General features: G+C 32.4%; 1 protein-coding gene across 1 annotated transcript in view; it reads left to right on the top strand.

Moving 5' to 3' along the window:
• LOC108906032 overlaps positions 1-21309 on the top strand; it is a 171207-nt gene that overhangs the window by 18624 nt on the left and 131274 nt on the right. The window contains exon 2 of the mRNA XM_018709174.1: positions 10850-11046. Within this exon, the coding sequence (XP_018564690.1) occupies positions 10850-11046 (197 nt within the window). The remainder of the gene's footprint in view (positions 1-10849; positions 11047-21309) is intronic.

The raw sequence follows: 21309 nt of genomic DNA, 5'->3' as shown, positions 1-21309 counted from the left end.
TTCACTGATGGGTACAGATAGACAACAACTCAGGGACATCTGGGGCATGCGACCATAGGTGAATATAGACAGGCGCTTGTATCCTGCAGGATCTCCTGTCGTGTGGCCTTGGAGCTAGATTCCTGGTTGCAGCAATGATGACATAATCGACATGGCTGATGTAGTCAAATCATGAGGCAAGAAACAGTATTGGGGCTACCACAACGTTATGTATCCATTAATATTTGAAACAATGAATGATCAAGGGTCAACCAGATCTGGTTTGCAGTATGCCATGCTTATTATAAAAAGCCTATAGGCTGAAGCAAATCGGGAAATTATTATTATTATTGTTTAACGTATCATGGACATCTTAATAATCTCAATAAAATCGTACTAAGCACTAACACCAGGTGCAGGTTGTGCGGACACGAAGGCGAAGATATATTTTCTGTCACTATACTATTGGTATATATTGGCGAAGAGTCATAAATTCCAGGGTACAGCATTCCCACATCAAGACTCCGCAAAATTGGTGCTTGTAAATTAAAGTCATCATGACTATAATTGCTGAGCATCATGGAATTTAGTGATCGTTTATAATATGAACCATAAGCGATCTAGGTATAAATAGGTATTTATATACGGAACTAATTGTGGGTACTGTTCTACTTATTAGTTTATAATGTAACATTTTATTACAATAGATTAAGGTTTATAAATTAATATTCTTTTACATTTACTTCACTAAAAATAATTTTTTACAGTTGTTGGTGTATTACAAAAGTATGGTTAAAAATATCTTATTCATTTTAAATAAAGTTTGTACTCATTATTTGTTCTAGTTTAAGTACTTAATAAATAGTTATTTCAGTAATTCCCAATAAGATAAATAAAAAAATATTTATAAAAAACTAATGGACTGTGACAAAAAAATTGTTTGTTGTAATTAAATATTTATAACTGAACTGCTTGTTTATCGCTGTTGTAAAACCGAATTCTTATAGACCAATAGAAAACTAAAAACCAATAATTAGAAACAAAAGACATTTAATATTGTAAAATTGATCAAAAACTTTGTCATTCCATAATTTAAAGAAATATCAAAAGAAATATCAAAGAATTAAGAACTCTTTGATCATTAGTTTTATCATTTTCCTTGTATATTTACATTTATTAACATGAATATTTTTCCACTATTTTAACGAAAGCTATTTTTTTCCTCAATTCAAAATCACTACAATACTATTAGATTCTTACATAAAAAATTGTATATTGCCGACATATATCAGTACAATATGTCGATATCACAGTGGCTTTAATGACTATTCAGTCAGTCAGTCAGTTCAGTATCAATATCAATAAAATAAAATATTTTTGCTTAGAGTTTAGATTGCTTGCTTGCTTAGACACCTTCGGCACAGTAACGTATTTTACTATCAATGCTGCTTCAATCTTCTTCCCTGATTTTTAAATGCTTCGGCACAATATTTTTCCTATTTTCATTGGCGAACTGAAGCGATTCAATGTTTTATGTTGCTTAAAATGAATGATGCCGCTTATCGAAGTAGTCTTATAAAATACTTAGAAGTTTTTTTATAGAGTACATGCATTTAAAATATTTCGTTTTGTTATCGTTTCCTATTTTTATCAGGAAAATCGAAATTGCCAATTCTCTAGGATCTTGCAATTTATTTTCTTTGTTCAAAATTGAGTATCTTTGCCAAAGTATTTCACCAAAACTATCTTTTGTAAATAAACTTCCTGGATTATCAACAGACATTTGCATCATCCAATCTAGTAAAATGATGATACTTAATACCATAAAACAAACACTACTTTTATTTTTTAGAAATAACTTGATTGCATTACATATCCTTCTCACTGGTATTGGACATATTTAAATGATACATACTCAATTTCATGAACGGCATTATGATATTTCATTGTTTCCAAAATACATTGATACGATATACCAGTTCAAATTAGAAAAGTGTAAAAATAATTGTGGTCAAATCATTTAGTGCCATATTAAGATCTACTGAATCTTATACTATACATATATGTATATGAGAAAAGTAAGAATATATTTTATAACCAATGTTCTTATCAGTATTTTTTAAATTTATTACGGCTGAAAGCACAGCACTTTTGATTTTCGAGTATCAAAAAAGGTTTCTATTAATTTTCTTGGAAAAAAAAAGAATAACTTGTTTATCTCCATTTCCTCCTTCTTTGATTAGAAAACTTTAGAACACATTGCCAGTTAAAGTTCTGAAGACTATCAGATTTCATTTTGAAAACTTTTGTAAGTAATTAGAATGACTGACATTTTTGTATTGTTTTTATCTACCTTTATAAATCATACAATATCGACTTTATTCCTAATTACTTCGACGTTGAATATGTCCAGCCAAGAATGACCAAAATTTATTGAAAAATGGTTGGAAATTAATCACTATTGAACAAAATAATTATGGTTTCTTTGAGTTTACTACTAAATTGACTAAATTAATCTGCTACGATTTATATCAACTTACCTCTATTAAAATGTGTCTACTGAGATATAGAATGTAATAAAGCAAAATTGTATTGAGAGTGTAGGTGTTGGAATTTATAATTTAATTACAAATTTAGCAAAACGATGATGTTTAACTAGAACAAAATACCTCCAAATACTAATCTATCATTAACATCTAACATAACTGCAGCAAAAAAGTTGATACATTTTTCGCCGAAACGGAGCATTTGAATATGCCGTTTTAAATTTAAATAATCTCCATAATAGCAGAAAAAACGGAAGTATTTTACATGTTCTTAGAGACTCCAATGTTTTAGTTAAAAAATAAGACCTTATTCGTTCAGATACCTCAAAAACTACTTTATATCAAATTATATTGAAAAATAAAATAAAAAAAAATTTTGGGACTCGATAACTCGCCTATTCGCTTTCGGACACCCACTATTGCAAATTATTTACAAAAACGTCTTGTTGGCTGGCTTAAAACGTAGGCGTTGTACCGTGTTTCTGAAGTAATATTAATCTCATTCATTGATCTTGTAATAATACATGCATACAATAGCTAAGGAGGTGAAAGTTTATTGATGCTGAATTATGACTGCAACATCTAGATACATTTATGTATTTAGAGTATTATATCCTGAACATCGTTCTTGTTTGCATTTAAATTTCAACTAGTTTGATTAATTCTAACTTCCAGTTCTTACACCAATTGCATGACATTTGTTTTTGTTTATCTATTTTTTTCTAGACTAATCAAACTGGTTTTTACTTTATTTAATATGTCATTTCTTAACCTGAGTCGGAGAGATGTATTTTAAGAATCTGCAATTGTATTAAAAATAATATACCTAGAGTACTGTGGTAATACGCAGGGCAAGTGAATTTCGCTCACGTTTCGAAAACTCGCAACGATCCTTCAAGAGGAGTCCTCATGGCGCAGTTCCCGCTAGAGAAATAGCAATCCAGACTCAATTTTCAACGTTTCCAAAATATTTCATTCGTACGCCGAGGTATACTCGTAGTATCTGAGCATAGAAAAACTATAGCAGACGACCTACCACAATGCTTTCCCTCCGAGATTCCACTATTGTCGCCACTGCCGTCAAGCTATACCAAATGCACCCAACGATGCTACCACGCATGAGACAGAGCACTGCGCCCCTCCGACCACACAGAGGCATCAGAAAATTTCACGCATGTTTCCAAAATTTTCCGCAGATGTCGCCGGGAAAACATCCTAGAATTTTCAAACTCGTATCCCTAAATGACCGATACTAACCAAACCCATTTTCAAACCTTTAACCTTTAAGAGACGCCCGCAATCGTCGAAGACGCAGTTTTTCAACTCCTCAATTTTAGATCTAGACCGCGCGCCATTATTCCATGGCTAGAAATTGGCCTCAATGATTTGGGATCGAGGGGGATTATCCCTCTTTATCCTGCCTCATCTCGTGTAGGCCTGGACAGCCTTCGTAGGTGGGCCCCATCCGTCGTCCACCCCGACCGCAAATGCGGCCGGTGTAGGTGCTTTGTGGGACCTCCTTTTGTCCTGGCTGGGCCCCGCCGGCTAGGGCGCTTTCTTCTGGCGCTCTTCTTGCTTCGCCGGCTCGTCTGTGTAAACCCCGGGGGTGGTGTCATATTTATGTGTGGTATGGTTGGGTATGGCAGTGCGGCTATGCAGCCTGGGATGCGCTTTGCTAAGGTGGCCCTTAGGCTATCGCGGGAGGGGAGGGGTAAGGAAGGTATGGGGGGTGTGTATGTGTGTGTGTGTCGTTGTCTTCGTTTCTTGATCCTGGCTGTCTCTGAAACAGAAAAGGTTAGCGGGCAGGGGGGGGGGGAGATCTAGACCGAACCACGCACCAGGCCCGCCGGCAGAACCTGCACTGCTAGTGAATGAACGTCAGCCCAGAAATACCGCAGTTTAATAACCACTAACCAGCGTATGGATACATAGATACTTGTATAAGCAACAACCGCATTTCATACATTATTATTACAAACTTAAGCTAAATAAATTCCTAAAAACACATTTCAAGTTATAATTCTCTCAAAAATTACCATACTCTGCTCTTACGCTGTCATTCATGCAAGAGCTCCTAAAGCTTACCGTACCGCCACTTTAAGGAGGCCGTACACCATTGAACTTCTGTAGTCCTGTAACCAGTAGATAATAGAAGAAACTGTGATATCTAGATGCTAGGGTAGCAGCCCCGACAGTGCTCACATAAACATATAGTAATATACAAGGTCTGGTCAAACCCCGTTACACACATTCTAAATCAATTCAAAGTGCAAATGCCCAAAATGCGTCTTAGGTCACAAAGAATTAAAGCGTGGACCATTATCCCAAAGCTAAGAAAAATCTTGTCATCAATAGAGGAAGAGCGAAAGTCTCTCATTCCTGACATACCTTGAAGTTAGCGTTAAGGAAGAGACGCCCGAGCTACCTGTAAATCTCCTTACTGACGAGCACCGCAGGTGAAAATGGAATCAGACCCAAAAGCTCCATCCGATCCCAATATGAGTGTTTACGTCACTCTTAATATGCTGACGAGTTATGATGATAGGTCAAATCCAATGGTCTAGTCAGACCAATCAGAGCAACCGACCTATCAAATTCCATGACATGGCGCCCAACGTGGGGTTATGTCACCAAACGCATGGTTGGCCTATAAAATCCCACTACAGTACCATCTAATAAAAAGTAAATCCGCATTTTTATCGTAGTCCTGCCTCTTGTTGACTTTTTTTTAATAAGTACAACATTACCGGTACAACATATATTCGATTATTAGCTTTCGTATTATTTATCCTGTTTTAGAGAGTAAAGCTAAATCAAACAAACTCGAAAGCTACAAACTACCGACAAAAATCATGTAGTTGATTTTTTTGTTATATGTATGTATTTTCCTCAACTTTTGCCCAGTTCAACGTTTCCTCAAATATATAAATAAACCTTTTGTATGACTACAACGGAAAGAAAATTTTCCTACTACGCCTCTGGAATTTTGAAGTTTGTCTAATTTATTGCCATGTCGATTAATAATATAATAAATGAACATTTGCTAGTAAAAGTATGTAGTCTTAACGGTAGGTACCGTTATCCAAAGGAGAAAGTTGTAGCACATACAAGTTCTGAATGAAATATATCGTGAAATGTTTAGACGATTATTAAAATATTTCGAACTTTAAAATTAAACTAAGCAAGAGATGAAAATTCTATTTTTTATGAATGAACAAATATTAGTTCAGGGATGAGAAACAGTATTTCACCTCACCTTGAAAATGTATTTTTTTACCTGTAGCTAATACATACCTATAACTCTACAATTTAATTTTAAATATCCTATTACAGAAGATATAAATTATTTCATAGCAAAACGTGGACTTTTCAAAAAGCCCACGAGGGCGACATCTGTCAATTAAAATATTATTTTGCTGTTCTAAATATTTTTGTGAAATTCACAAAAAATGTTTGTTGGAATTAAATCAATTAATTGGTAGGAAGATTCTTGCAAAAGTTAGTTTAGTGTTTTAATTGATAAATTCATAAATTTAACATTTTCATAATAATGTCTAGAGACTTTTCGGTTTAAGAGAGGAAAAATGTACATAACTTTCATATTTTAAGCTACTAATTTCATGAGAAAATTCTTACTTTTCGAATTTGTGAAGCGTGATCGATAATGTAAAGTAGCCCAAGTAGCAAAGTAAATAATATTGTTACAATTTATTAAATACGTAAATAAGGTACTGAATTATAATTGATTGGCATATCAGGGTCACATAGCAATAATTTGCGACCTGATGAATCATGAAGTCGGTTTTGTAAAGCATAAAGGAACTAAATTGTTTTCTCTCAAAATAACTATGCCGTGGTATAACCGACTGAACTATAAGCTATTAATCGTTAGGCGTAAATATTTTTCCGTGAGTTGTATTTAATTAAAAAGAAAAGTAGACTTAATGTCTGTAATTATAAAGAAATTATCTGCTATACTGGTGAAAACGAACTGACATCACGACGTATTAATATAATACATATAGATGCAGTGAAAGTACAAGCTGTAGCCCAAGAAGCAATCAGATAAATCGTTGATATGAGTAGTTCTACTGTGGATGTTATCGTTACACCAGACTAGGGTGGCCTAAAACATGTAAGACCTATTGATGTGTGAAAATATGGATATACCAAAAGAGCAATTCTATTTTTTGGTCCTTCGATATAGTCAACTGTGTGCGGGTATTTAGTTTTGTAGTCCGTCTTATATAAGGTTAAAAATTCACACAATACTAAATTTACACGTACGGCAAATGGGAGAATAATGACAATCTAAGGACCCCACGAGATGTGAAAAGATTTTTTCCTATTCCATACAAAAAACAAGGAAAAACTTATTAAACTTAGATAAATTATTACACCCACATTAACTCGGAGATTATAGCAGGCATCGACTCACAAAAACTTTTTATGATTTGTTTTTATAATGCGGTGTTGTCTGGTGCTCAGTAACGTACCTAACCTATTTAGAAGAAGAGCAATTATTTATGTAAATTATTTGGTAGTACCCTTTAATTAATTAACGCGGTGGATAATAGTGTAAAGTATTTATCATTTTTTTATGTATTCAGTATTGTACTTTGTATATTTTTGGCTCAATTTTTCACATTATTTAGAAAATTTATTTTAATTCAAATAATTAATGTAGTGGAGTTTAGTGTTTTATAAAATCGCACATGAATTCAACAGCACGAAAGTGATGGAGAAGCAAAACAAATTAATTACCAACCTTTTGCCTCCGAAAATCCTCGATTCACAAACTATATACTGGAGACAAAGGAAACTTTATTTTAAAAGAAAGAGTATACACACATTCACAACATTCACCTGTAGGAAATGGAAAAGGACACCATTTTCAGCATTATTCTTATTCTAATCTTCGGGCAGATATTGCTGGCTATTTTGATTTGCAGATTTCTGTGGCAGTTGTCAATAGTCGAAGAATTTTCAGATTGGTTATCACATTATCAGTTTAGACATCTTACGTCTCGAGAGACAAATCGCTGTCATCTTCAAAAGAAACTAGCCCATAAAATGTTTAGCTATTATAATCATTGGACTGGTTTATTTATTTTAGCGAATGGAATGAACGGCGCCGATTTATTAACAGTTTATGCGCATGATTTGCCCGATCTTCTCAGATATATTCGAACAAAGAATGTGGTTTTTGCATAATGGGGAGCCTTATTATTTTCTTCTAGGCGTAGGAAATTTTCTGGATCAGATATATGGATTGGTCGAGGTGGATCAGCATGGGCTCTCCAGAGTCCCGATATCAATCCCATTGACTCTGTGAAGATAAATAAAAAATATGTATTATATAGAAACATATTTGAACGATTTGCATGTTAGAATCACCGCTGCTGCTAACACTTTACATAAACAGGTGTGTCAAGAGGTAATAACATTTATATTAATGCATCAAAACTGGATGTGTTGAGTACAAATGTGCTTAGAATTCGATAAAACATGAGAATGATTTCTTCACAAAAAAATAAGCGTAGTATGGCAAACAGCTTTTTGTCTTGCGAGACTTCGTTTTCAAAATACGGGGTGTTAAAATTATGAATCAAATTAATTTTCGCGGAATATCTTCCATTTTTTTCTTAATTAATCAGGTCCATTTTATTGTTTTGATCATTTCAGAACATTGTATCAGAAATGGCAAATAAGTTAAAGTTCCAGAGGGCACTGCTTGTAATTAATTAGTAATAAACCGAAACGTCTGCGCTTGAGATCATGCAATCCATGATTGGTTGAATAGAATCTCTCGAAAAATTACACCAATCAGAGTCGGTGAAACAGAATATTTTGTCTTAATGTAATCTTGATATTATTGTTTTAATAATTTTTAATTACTAAAATTTGGTTATCAACTTGAAGGAAATAAAATTACTGTTCCAAACAAAATTACAGATCACAATAGAAATGAGCCCATTCATCATCAGAAGAACAAATCCTCCAACAAATATTTTTGAGAAATACAGAATCTTCTCTCTAGCAAAATTAATGTTTTTGTTGGTCATCTTAACTTTCTTATTTTCGAGTATTTTCATGACCCAGTGATTGAAGGTAATTTGTTTGGGAATGGGGTCAGTTTTTGAAAAAAAAACCAGTTTATTGGTTAGTCGATGTTTCGGCTATATTTAAGCCTTCTTCAGGACAATCCAAAAAAGGTTTTCCGTGTAACAAATAATCTAAATAATGGGGAGTAAAATAGGTAGTATGTTGCTGTATCAAAATAGTACATTACTCGATGTTGATTAAAATATCTGTGATAGAGATATTTTAATCAACATCGAGTAATGTACTATTTTGATACAACAACATACTACCTATTTTACTCCCCATTATTTAGATTATTTGTTACACGGAAAACCTTTTTTGGATTGTCCTGAAGAAGGTTTAAATATAGCCGAAACGTCGACTAACCAATAAACTGGTTTTTTTTTAAACTGACCCCATTCCCAAACAAATTACCATCAATTTCTTATTTTCATTTGTCTTTTACGTTACAAAAAGATAAAAGGCCTATTCTGATCGATTTTACCACCATGTTTTCTGGTAACCACAGAACTGTAGTAAACAATTATAATATAGAAATAAAAAAATCCAATGATGCAGGATATACACAGTGTTAACAGTTGTTTTACCGTTTTTTTCTTAGATGAACTTTTATTAGTTTATTTCAAAATCTCTAAATCTAATTTTTTTTAATGGTAACTGATTTAAACACTATTTACCACATAAAGCATATAAAAAATTTCTAATACTTATAAAAATTAAAGTATCTTTTGAGAGCATCTTTTTAAGTTAGAATTTATTATTTGTGAAACATTACGATTTATTATTCTATGAAAAAATATGTAAACCACTTTAGATTCTACCGCAAAAGTAAACCGTTACATATTATCACGTTTTTATTCAAATCTTGACATATTTTAGTCGACAAATCAATTATCTATGTGATTCTTGTTTCATTTAAATTTATTTACATGTTATACTCACATAATAAAAATTTTTTAATTCCAATGTCGATAACATTACCAATGCATAAACAATTATTGCGCGGGTTCATTGCTTCATTACGTAAACATATAAACAACTATAATTATATACTACCATACAAGTTCAAGTATTAAGTTCAAGTACACCATGAACAATAACATTGCTATACATTGCAAGGACAATTATCAACAATATGGAACCCTCTACACGAACCGTAACTGTAGAAAAATACTGTTAAGAAATCGACAGAATCATCGGGAATTCAACAACACAACAGAACAATTTGTACAATTTCTATCGCCTTCGTGTAACTCAACTGCCTTTCAAGGTACATTTGATGATATTTTTAACGTAATATTCTTGAGAATGTAAGTAAACCGCAAATATCTGAGAAAATTGGAACTGTAACTCCTACAATGACTATATCGGTGAAAAGAGAATTTGATTTTTTATAACATGATGCAGAAAGATACAGGGTGTTCCATTTGAATTTAAAAAGTTTTGTCGGTTTTAAGTTTTCAAAATATAACGTGAAAAATGAGACACTTCAGCTAATTTTGGTATGGGAAGGTAGTGTATCTTATGTTCTTTGTGTATTCCGAAAAGCAAGTGAAAGCTCCCAGAACGACGAAAGATAGATTGCATCTGTCAAAATTTAAAATGACGATTATCTCGAAAATGATTAGATTTAGGTAAGGGAGCTTTAACATTTTTGACTTATTTTTAATATATCTTGCAGATAATGCAATAATGTATAGAGTGTTCCATTTAAAATGACGAAGTTGACAGCTACTTCCGGTATAACCGGAACTGCTACGTTGATGGCATTATTTTCATTGAAGAGAACATATCTGATAACCATCGTAAACAAAATTTCAGGGTCATATTGTCTTTGGTTCCTCTGAAACGACTAATGGGCCACTTACCGTGAAGAACCCTGTATACATTGCATAATCAAATTCTTTTATTAAACTCAAATGTGAAGACATGCCTTCCTAATATATCTAATTAGGAAGGCATGTCTCTTGACAAAACCAAATCACTAGTAAAACAATGAAACATCACATTCCTCAATAGACCACACTATATATAAGAAATTACTTTGTAACATGTGTAATGTCTGAATTTTTTAATCATTGGATAAGGAAAACTCTTTTCTTATTTAAATAAATAATTAAAACACCTGTGTTCCCTAGCCAAATTCATGCATTAAACAACTGTTTAATTTAACTGTTATGTAGATATATAATGACATTAACTTCATATGGTCTTTGTAGGCTAATAACATCGGGTCAAAGGCCAAACATAAACGCCGAACAAGTGGTGTGGCAGCTAGTTAGGCTCTTTGCGTCCCATGATGACCCGACACTTAAGACCAAGGTGGGAAGATTGGCTAAAACATTGACGGAATATCAACCAGATTTGAAAAGAATGGTTTCGTCAAAGAAGAAAGCTCTGGAACAAGCTGTGCAAGGTAAATATTTAATCAAATGAGAATTATTTGTGGATACAGAAAAAGAATTGTTAATGCTATATGTATTTTATTTTATTTTAAAAATCGTAAAAAGAAACCGAATATTTAAAAAAAACGTCGTCATTATTAACAAATATAAATACTTATCTTTGCAAAAATTCAGCCTTTTTACATAAATACGTAGTTTTTTGTTTAAATGAATAAATACTCTGTATTATAAAAATAATATATTATTTTATTATTAGCCCTCGTATATATGTCTTTATTTTAAAGGCACCAGATAATTCAAATAAATATTTTTTTAAATCCTGTCAAATGAAGTCAGTACCCAAAATCTAAGTATGCAAAAGTTATCTAATCTCCTAGACAAGCTTTTTGAATGATGATATTGCGATATACAACTACTCTGAGGCCTACATGCCTCAACTAGCATTGAATTATACCAGGTGTCTACCAATATCTAGTAGACACCTAGTAATTAATAACAGCCCCACAAAAAAGTTCTATACCAGGGACATGAGTACATAGATCTTGCGTATTTTCTAAAGCTGATTACGAATCCGCAACCTAAAAACCGATTTTTCAGGACATTTTTTACCAAAACGCTAAAATAGAGTAAAATAGCGAGGATGAAACTTTATAATTAAAAGCAATAATTTGTAACTACTTTGAGAAAATATTTTAAAATAATACTTTGAGCATTGGAAAGAAATAACATATGCAAATTAAATCCACACCAACCCATACGAGGGTGTTAATTCCACCCCTAAGATCAAATAACGAATGTTAGTGCAAAAACAATGTGAAAAACTATAGCCTTTTATTTTATGCTACCAAATATACATATAAATGTAGGTTAACAGACAACATATCAAACAAATATAATATAACTTATCCCTCTAAGTGTTGGAAACCACCTACAGACCGAGGTTGCACGTACCCCTTTAAGTCACACATTTTTCTATTGAATGAATTTTATTACCGTATGTTTTTGGGGTCGCTGATTACGAACCTGAAGTCCGAATCAGAAAATTCCTGAATAAAAGATGGCTAATCTATTATGACGGATATAAAAATCGGGAAAGCATTCAAAATATGGCTGAAACTTGTTACTCCGTGGTTTAAATCGCTAATCACGAATATAAGGTTTTAGTTCGGAACTTCTTAAATCCAAAATTGCGGACCCCCTACGGACATCTTCAACCCATAGTCATCCTATCCATGGTCTCATTAAGGATATATAACATCTCTCCATCTAGCTACGGTGGCAAATAAGCCGTTCCCCGAAGTAGCCATTTGGATATAGTCATAGGAAGTGGTATCGGAAGCTTCAAACTATACTTAAGAAAGTCCCGATAACGAGTTCCTTTTGGTTACTACTTTCTTCAGTTTTGTACACTACAAGATATAATGCCGTTTTTGCAGATTTTCCTGCTTGGTAAGAGTGCTGTTAACTGTGAAGTGGCAGTATCACAAATTTCCTCTTTTGTGCCTCTATATCGACTCTGCAACTTCAATAGTAAAGATATACGGTGTATCCTCCCGAATGTATCCTAAAGCTAAGGTGGCCAAAAGCAGATGATGCAGATAATAGATGATACAGATAATATATTCCGACCCATGTTCCAGGAAAATCGGAAATTCACTACCCATCCCCGAGCTTTTTAATGATAAGAACTTTTAAATCGCACATTTTTTCCAATCCAAATGGTCACTTAAATGTTCCAATATATTTTTAATGGTACGGGCATCTGTATCATGAGGAAACCTGAGAGCATCTGTCATGGTTTCTATATATTATTTTATGAATTTTTGAAGTGACAGTGCTTTTGTCCAAGCCAATCGTTTGATTTACTGAACAATGCTCTTAGACAGACGTTACTGGTTCTAATCAATGTCTAGTTTTGTTGACTTCGTCCTGTTATAGATACCGCGAGTTTCTTTCCATTTTGTTTCCACCAAGGAAACTTGTAAATACTGATTTGTCCCCCTGGATTTTCCACACACAGTTGTATCAAAGTCTCTCTTTATAGAGGTCCCGACCCGTTGATCTTCGATTCCTTGGATATTATATCTGCCTCTAAACTGAAGTTATTATGACGATAATCTGAAATGGAAAAATTTGACAGTACTTGCCAGTCCTTGACCTTACGCTTGATCCACAATGCCACGATGATAACTATGACTTCCTTTCTGTTCCTAGTAACGAAGATATTCAAACTACTTGAATTAAGGGATTTTAAAATAAAAATAAGGAATGTACCCTGAATGTTCGAGTCATTTTTACTGCGGATAATTGGACTAGAGATAGCACTCCTCATGGTACAAGGCTCCTCTCCTACCAGAGATGAATAAATTTAAATTATGTGTTGTGTTCTTTAGTTGTATATTGCAGTATCACTTAGCCGGCGGTGGCGTATAAAACATTTTCTGATAAAGCACTAGCAGATATGGTGTTAACGTATGGAGTACAGTACAATTTAAATGAGACTTGTCGTTTGTATGCGGTCCGTTACCGTAACAGATGGCAACCTAACAGTAGATCAGTTCAAAAGGCAGTTCAAAGGTTACGGGATACGGGAATGTCCACCTGACATAATAATTATGAAGGTCGTGGACGGGAAAGGCCGTAACGTGTTTTCGACAACGAAGAAAACATCATAAACCTCCTTGAGAAAAATCCGAGGCGCAGTACTCGCGACATTGACCGAGAAATGAATGTATCTAACAGTACCATGCGGCATATACTATGGGAACAATTATTACACCCCTATCATGTACAAGGGGTTCAGGAAATAAATAACAATGATTTTCAGCCCCGTGTGGAATTTTGACAAAGGTTTCGATATCAAATAGCACAAGATTCGGATTTTACAAGCAAGGTGCTTTTTTCGGATGAATGTTGTTTTACTAGAGACGGCATACTAAATTTTCACAACATTCACTATTGGTGTGATGCAAATCCTCACGTTGTACAGACAGCTCGGTTTCCGCAACGGTTTTCAGTGAATGTGTGGTATGGTGTTTTTGGTGACAAAATTTTTGTATATCTCAGAAACAGAACGTTTTAGGAAATATGTTTATATTAAATTGTTATTCTTGAAATATAATGACGAATAACCCTCTTCAATGCTCTATATTATAGAAAAAATTTATCTTTCAATGATGAATACAACACCCAAGGTAGATTTAAGTTGTACATATTAATATTATTTGACAAAATAACAAGAAAAATTAAAAATTTAAAATAGAAATATGTTTTAAAAAATGATAAATTTTAAAACTTAACCTACCAGAAAAAAAATACATAATTCTAGCCAGTTTGCAGAAAGATGACTAAATTTTACCTTCACATAATACCTGTTATATCATATTGTTATAGCCAAATTGTTCCAATTACAAAAATTAAATCAGATTTACATATATCACTCTCTTCATTTGTACTGTTCAGTTACATCATTTCCTTTGTCTGTATGTATATGATAACCAACGACTTACAAGAATCACACATCCGTTAGGTCAATTCGTCCTCGCTGGTATTGAAAATCCAGTCGTTTCTAACTTTAAAAGAATCAGCTAAGCTATAGATTGGCAACAAAAGTTAATTTCATCATCAAATTCGTTAATTAATCTTTTATGTAAACTCAATATTAAGAAAAAAAATGCGATAACCGTTTTTTTTTCAAATTTGTTAATTTTATAGTTGGTAATAAACCGTACCTACCAAAATAATCATATAATTTTTAAGACCCCAAAAAACCTCTCTTAGTGACTAGAAAATTAATCATAATTTTCTTATCTGCGGTTTTTAAAAAAAATAAGATTGTTAAAATATCTTGCAGAGGTTCTCTTATTCTGTGATTAAAACATTACATTTTTCAATCAAATCCTGGTAAATCATTAGTATTGATCTTATTTTTTTTATAAATTAATAGACTAGGCGGTATCTGTTTTGGTTTGGGTGAATCGTATATCCACGGAGTTTTTTGGCTTTTTTGCTTTCAAATATCTTTAGAAATTAAAATTTTTCTATGCGCATAAAAAAAACGTGGGCTTAACTTTCGGCGGCACAATATGTTAAAATAATTCGAAAAATGTCATATTTTTCTTCCTATTTAATTATGTATCTTTTCAAGAGTTGATTTTAGGCGAAAATGGAAGACGAAAAAAATGTTTGCAATTAAATTTTTTACAAAACATGTCTAGTTACAAATCGAATGAATCATTATTATTATGGTAAAAATCGAAAAAATCGCAAAAATGGGGTTAAAAAACAATACTTTTTAGGGAATTTTTTGGGGCATTTAAATTGGGTATAGGACCTTTATACTTGGCTCAAAAAAACTTCATGTTATGTAGAATTATCACACCAAATTTCATCAAAATCGGTTCGAGATTTTGCACAATAATATTTTGCAATCCAGATTAAAAAAAAAATTGCAAATTTTCAAAATTTTGCACAGCAAAAACCAAGGCCCTTAGATACTTGAAAATTTAATCACATATAGAAGGGCTCTCAAGCTTTCAAACTTTTTTTGAAAAATTCGAATCCGTCAATTAGGAGAGCTCTGGCGCTTGTTTAAACATTGGTCGAATTTTTGTACTTATAAACAATTAGAACTTTGTGAATATTCAATCAAATCAAATTTTTTAAAGCAGGTTTTAAAAGTTCTTGGAAAGACGCTTCTTTAAAAAAAAACAGATCGATTGATCAATTAGTTACGTAGTTATAGCCGATTCAATTTCGAGCAGGCCGAAGCGGCCGCGCTCTCTGCTTCCCCCACCACCACCACCCGTACGATTTTATTGAATTTCTCGCTTGCATAAATAACTTTAAACACGTTTTAAAGTAGGTTGCCAATGAAGAAAAGTATTGTAATCTTAGACCTGGTAAGTACTCGGAATACCAAAGGTATTTTTCGAAAAATTAGCCCGGATGTCCCAGTACATTTAATGTAAATGACAATCTTTTTTTTTTTTTTTAAAGAAGCGTCTTTCCAAGAACTTTTAAAACCTGCTTTAAAAAATTTGATTTGATTGAATATTCACAAAGTTCTAATTGTTTATAAGTACAAAAATTCAACCAATGTTTAAACAAGCGCCAGAGCTCTCCTAATTGACGGATTCGAATTTTTCGAAAAAAGTTTGAAAGCTTGATAGCCCTTCTATATGTGATTCAATTTTCAATTATCTAAGGGCCTTGGTTTTTGCTGAGCAAAAATTTGAATATTTGCAATTTTTGTTTCAAAATCTGGATTGCAGAATTATTATGCAAAATCTATCGAACCGATTTTGATGAAATTTGGTGTGATAATTCTACATAACATGAAGTTTTTTTGAGCCAAGTATAATACCCAATTTAAATACCCCAAAAAAAAATCCCTAAAAAGTATTGATTTTAACCCCATTTTTGCGATTTTTACGATTTTTACCATAATAAACATGATTCATTCGATTTGTAACTAGACATGTTTTGTAAAAAATTTAATTGCAAAAATTTTTTTCCTCTTCCATTTCGCCTAAAATCAACTCTTGAAAAGATACATAATTAAATAGGAAGAAAAATATGACTTTTTTCGAATTTTTTTAATATATTGCGCCGCCAAAAGTTAAGCCCATGTTTTTTTTATGCGCATAGAAAAATGTCCAGTGATATTTGAAAGCCAAAAAGCCAAAAATCTCCGTGGATATACGATTCACCCAAATATGGCTTTTTGACACACATACCGTCTGGACTATAAGCAATGTAGTTAAAGATAATTTGGCAAATTTTAAAGCTTACAACTGGATAACGAAATAATCTTTTTTGTTCCAATATGTACTTTATATTTCAAAACAAGTAGATTTTACCTGATTTTAGGAATGCCCTAAAATGTTAAATGTTTTTCTATTTAAAACAAGAAGATCGTATTGTAAGATTTTTTCACGATATTCAATTTTTTGAAAAACTGCAAATAAAAAAATCGTGTTACATTTAGGGCATGATACGTTAGGTTATTTAACTCCACTATTACTAAGCTATCAAAAAAGTGTCATAGGAAAAGGCACCACTACCATTATTTTTATGTGTAGAATGAAGAAATTTAAAATTTCACAGCAATTATAATAATGTATTATTTAACATTAAATATAATTTTGTATAATTTTGATGTACCTATTTAAGTGTTCTCTTAATTGTGTAAACAAGAAACGAGCATTTTGCTTAAGGGATTATAAAATACTCATCCTAGTAATGAAAAAACCATATACGAATATATACTACTAAACTTAAAGTAGGTAATATATATACTTAAAAATATCTTTATAATATTTACTACCTATTTGTGGAATCATCTGCTACTTTCTATTTACATAAGAAAAGAAATTTCTAAAAGAGATTATTTCTGTGCGAAAACAAATAATGACATGTCTATCTGATATTTATTTAACGAATCTGATGCAATTCAACATGTGCTATTTAAAAATGTATTGAATTATCTTTATTCAGCAGCTATAAAACATATCAATATAGTTTATTCTGCACATTGAAAACTGCATTGTGTAGCATTAATTGGATTAATTAATTGGAAAGTACAAATTATGCTAACGGTTGATAATACCTTGAGTCTTCGCTAACAAACTAATCGACGGAAAAGTACTTCTTTAACAATAATATAATATAACAATGGAACAACGGCGAAAGTTTAATATAATATTTGCGTTTATCATCTGTTACAATCAACCATAGTTAATTGATAAACAAACTAGTGTAGTTACAAGTGTAGAAATAGAAACATTTATATCTATTTACATATACATATAGTACACTTAATTATAAATATTTTCATATATTTCATAGAAACTGAATATACGGAAAAAAAACTATTGAAATTTAAATGTATTTTTTTATTGGTTGATTACAACGAGATAAAAAATTGCCTGTTTCACACCAATAGCTACTCAGTCAAAACAAGTGAACTGTTAGAGTAATTATTTGAATTCAAACATTACCCCTCCATTAAAAAATGAAAATAAATGTTGTAATACTCAACCTTGTTATTAAACAAAACACTTATTTTCACCAGAAACTCAAATGGATATTAGTCCAATAACATTGTGTAACGTTCTAAATTTTTTAAATGTTCATCCTACATAAACGAAATTTTATTCATTTAAATAAAATGAACAATGAAACTGGACCTAATTTAACAGAAAAATCAAACAGTAATAAATAAATAAAATAAACAAAAATGAGTAAATAATCTGTTTACTCGCCTCATTTTTACAACATATTTGAAATCATGTCATTCTAATACTAGTACCAGAATCCTCTTCCACGGTGTTCTAAGCTTCTCGCTCTCTGATAGTGTTGGCGTTTAACATTTTAGCGTATTGGCGTTCAAAGTAGCCATAATAATGTTGAATCTTGAAATATTTTCTTATTCGGTGCTTGTCGATCGGAATAATCTATATAATATCGTCTTGTTGCAACAGCATGGTTTTCTCCTGACAAAAAGAAGGCTCTAACCATATCAACTCTTTCTTAATTCGTATACATGCTTTTAAATATCAAACACAAACCTGAAATTGAAAGCATAAAATTACGCTGTATCGTTACTAAACACTGAAGTAAATAACTTTATAAGGTTATATACTTACGCTATACAAAAATACTTCGCAGACACCTTCTCGTAAACCGAGCTGAAAACAAATAAAATATATAGCAAAATAAAGAGGTGATCACGTATTCGGCGAATTATTATGGCGTTTATTTTTTCCCGTTTTAAATCCCATTGTATCATACCATACCATACCAACCAAATTAATTTTCCTGAAAACAATAGAGTAGAATGTTCTGCGCTTCTCCCCCATTGATATCAAAAATGTATGGTAACTTTGAAATAACATATTGCTAAATCAAACATAAGCCATCTGTTTTACTAAATTATTTACCATTGTTACTCTTTAACAGTTCAGTAATTCCGAGCGGACCGATTTACGCTGTCCACAGGCGTGACACAGAATTATAGTGCAGTTAAAAAGACTAATTCGAACTATTTGTGTGAAGTTATCCACACATTTCCATCCACAGTTTATGACACACAGAAACTTCAAATTGGGATAGATATCGCTGCGTAAGTTGTTACTGTGCAGGCGCAGTATTCGCGTATTGGGGTTTGCATACCCTGAAACAATATATTCTCGCCTGCAGATTGCCAAAAAATTGTTTCATATAAATGAGGCAAAAAATTTTTCACTGATTGATTAAATAAATACCTGCGTTAGGGCAACATTATAATATCATGCGTCTATGTGAAACCCGTAAAAGCGCCTCAAATACAAGAGTCTTTAGACTTCGCCCGTTACCATTTGCTGTATAAAAACTTTTAGAGAAAATTCAAAAATTTTTAATAGAATACACAAAACAGAATTAGAAATACTACACTGTACGTGACTACCTTAGCCATCCCGTAGGAACGGCGTAAAAGTGTCTCAAATGAAAGAAGACTTAGATTTCGCGAACACTGTGCCCCATAAAAATTTTTACAGTAACTGTTCGATCACAAAATTTTAACAGAATGCACAAAACAGAATTAGAAACACTACACTGTACCTGACTACCTTTGCCATCCCGTAGGAGCGGCGTCAGAGCGTCTCAAACGGAAGAAGACCTAGATTTCGCTAACACTATGTCCTATAAAATTTTTCAGAGAAACTGTTCGATCACCAGATTTTAACAGAATGCACAAAACAGAATTAAAAACACCACACTGTACCTCACTACCTTTGCTATCCCGTAGGAACGGCGTCAGAGCGTCTCAAATGAAAGAAGACCTAGATTTCGCTAACACTGTGCCCTATAAAATTTTTCAGGAAAAATGTTCGATCACCAAATTTTAACAGAATGCACAAAATAGAATTAGGAACACTACACTACGCCTCACTACCTTTGCCATCCCCTAAGAACGGCGTCAGAATGTCCTAGCACCTTTTCAATTCTTTAACTTTTTTTGTACTCTAATTCACTGAAATGTTGCATCCACTTCTTTATTATTTCTAAATAACTTTTTTAAGCTAAATGAAGTATTTTTTAATTTTCAAACATATTTGATTTTTCAAAATAACAAACTTCTGACAACTAAGTGGTGCTCAGTCTTAGAAGTTGAAGTTCCAATAGTTAAAAATAGAGAAGAATCACATGAATATGAAATAAATGAGCTAAAATAATACATGTACATGCAAAAATATATAAAAAGAAGGTTTACTTTGAATAAAAAATTTAAATTATAATTTTGACAGCTAGCGGTAGGTAAATACAGAAATGTTACTTATTTCGTAAATAAAAAGGATATTAATGGAACAATCTTGTTGGGAGGCGAATGACATCAGAAAAGCTCCATTCCAAAACACAGAGCAACATAGTACTTATGTAGTTACCAAAATTTTCATATTAAAACGACTAAACTGGCTTTTCAATAGGTACATCATTTATCTAAAATCTAAAGAATACATTGGTATTTCCGCAATAAATCTAAAAACTAAATACAAATCAAATTTTACTGACAGTGACATATAAAAATTATGTTATGTATAAAACTATGAAATTTTTTATAGTCTGTTTGGAAATGAAAGAGAGTAATAAAACCCCAAGATAAGAACCGGCCATGGGCGTGCTAATATTTCGTTTCAGGTAATTTTCAGGTAACACTAATGCTAACAGGTAATGGGTGTACATTAGTATATTTTACTGGATATCAATCCAGTCTTAGAGCTGAATATACGAAGACGTGCTAGTGCAGTAGAGTAAAATTCGACTTGTGTTTAGTGACTATTGTGCCAGTGGATATAATATTGTTTGGGTAAAATGTCGAGCTTATCAGATTACGTACCTGCTAAACGCGTGAAAAGATGTGCGCTGTCTCAGAATGAGAAGATTATTATATTAAATGTATTTAATGCATTGAAACACCAAAATCCTACCAACAGTGTTGACGACATCGTGGAAAAGTGTTCCAAAATGACAGGGATTGGAAAATCGACTATCTACAGACTTTTAAAGGAAACAAAAAATGAACAAGATACTGTAAATCCCCCAAAATCATCTACAGGGAGGTCAAAAGTCGTTATAGATGATTTCTTCAAAAATGTCATTCGCAGAAAAGTACACTCATTTTATTTTAAAAAAGAAATACCAACGCTAAACAAAATTTTAAGTGAACTTTCAGAGGACAACGATTTGCCAAAAATCAGTAGAAGCAAATTATGGGCCGTCTTACGAGAGTT

Source organism: Anoplophora glabripennis, unplaced genomic scaffold (genome assembly GCF_000390285.2).
Source record: "Anoplophora glabripennis isolate ALB-LARVAE unplaced genomic scaffold, Agla_2.0 scaffold209, whole genome shotgun sequence".
Taxonomy (NCBI): domain Eukaryota; kingdom Metazoa; phylum Arthropoda; class Insecta; order Coleoptera; family Cerambycidae; genus Anoplophora; species Anoplophora glabripennis.
This window is presented reverse-complemented; position numbering and strand designations above follow the sequence as displayed.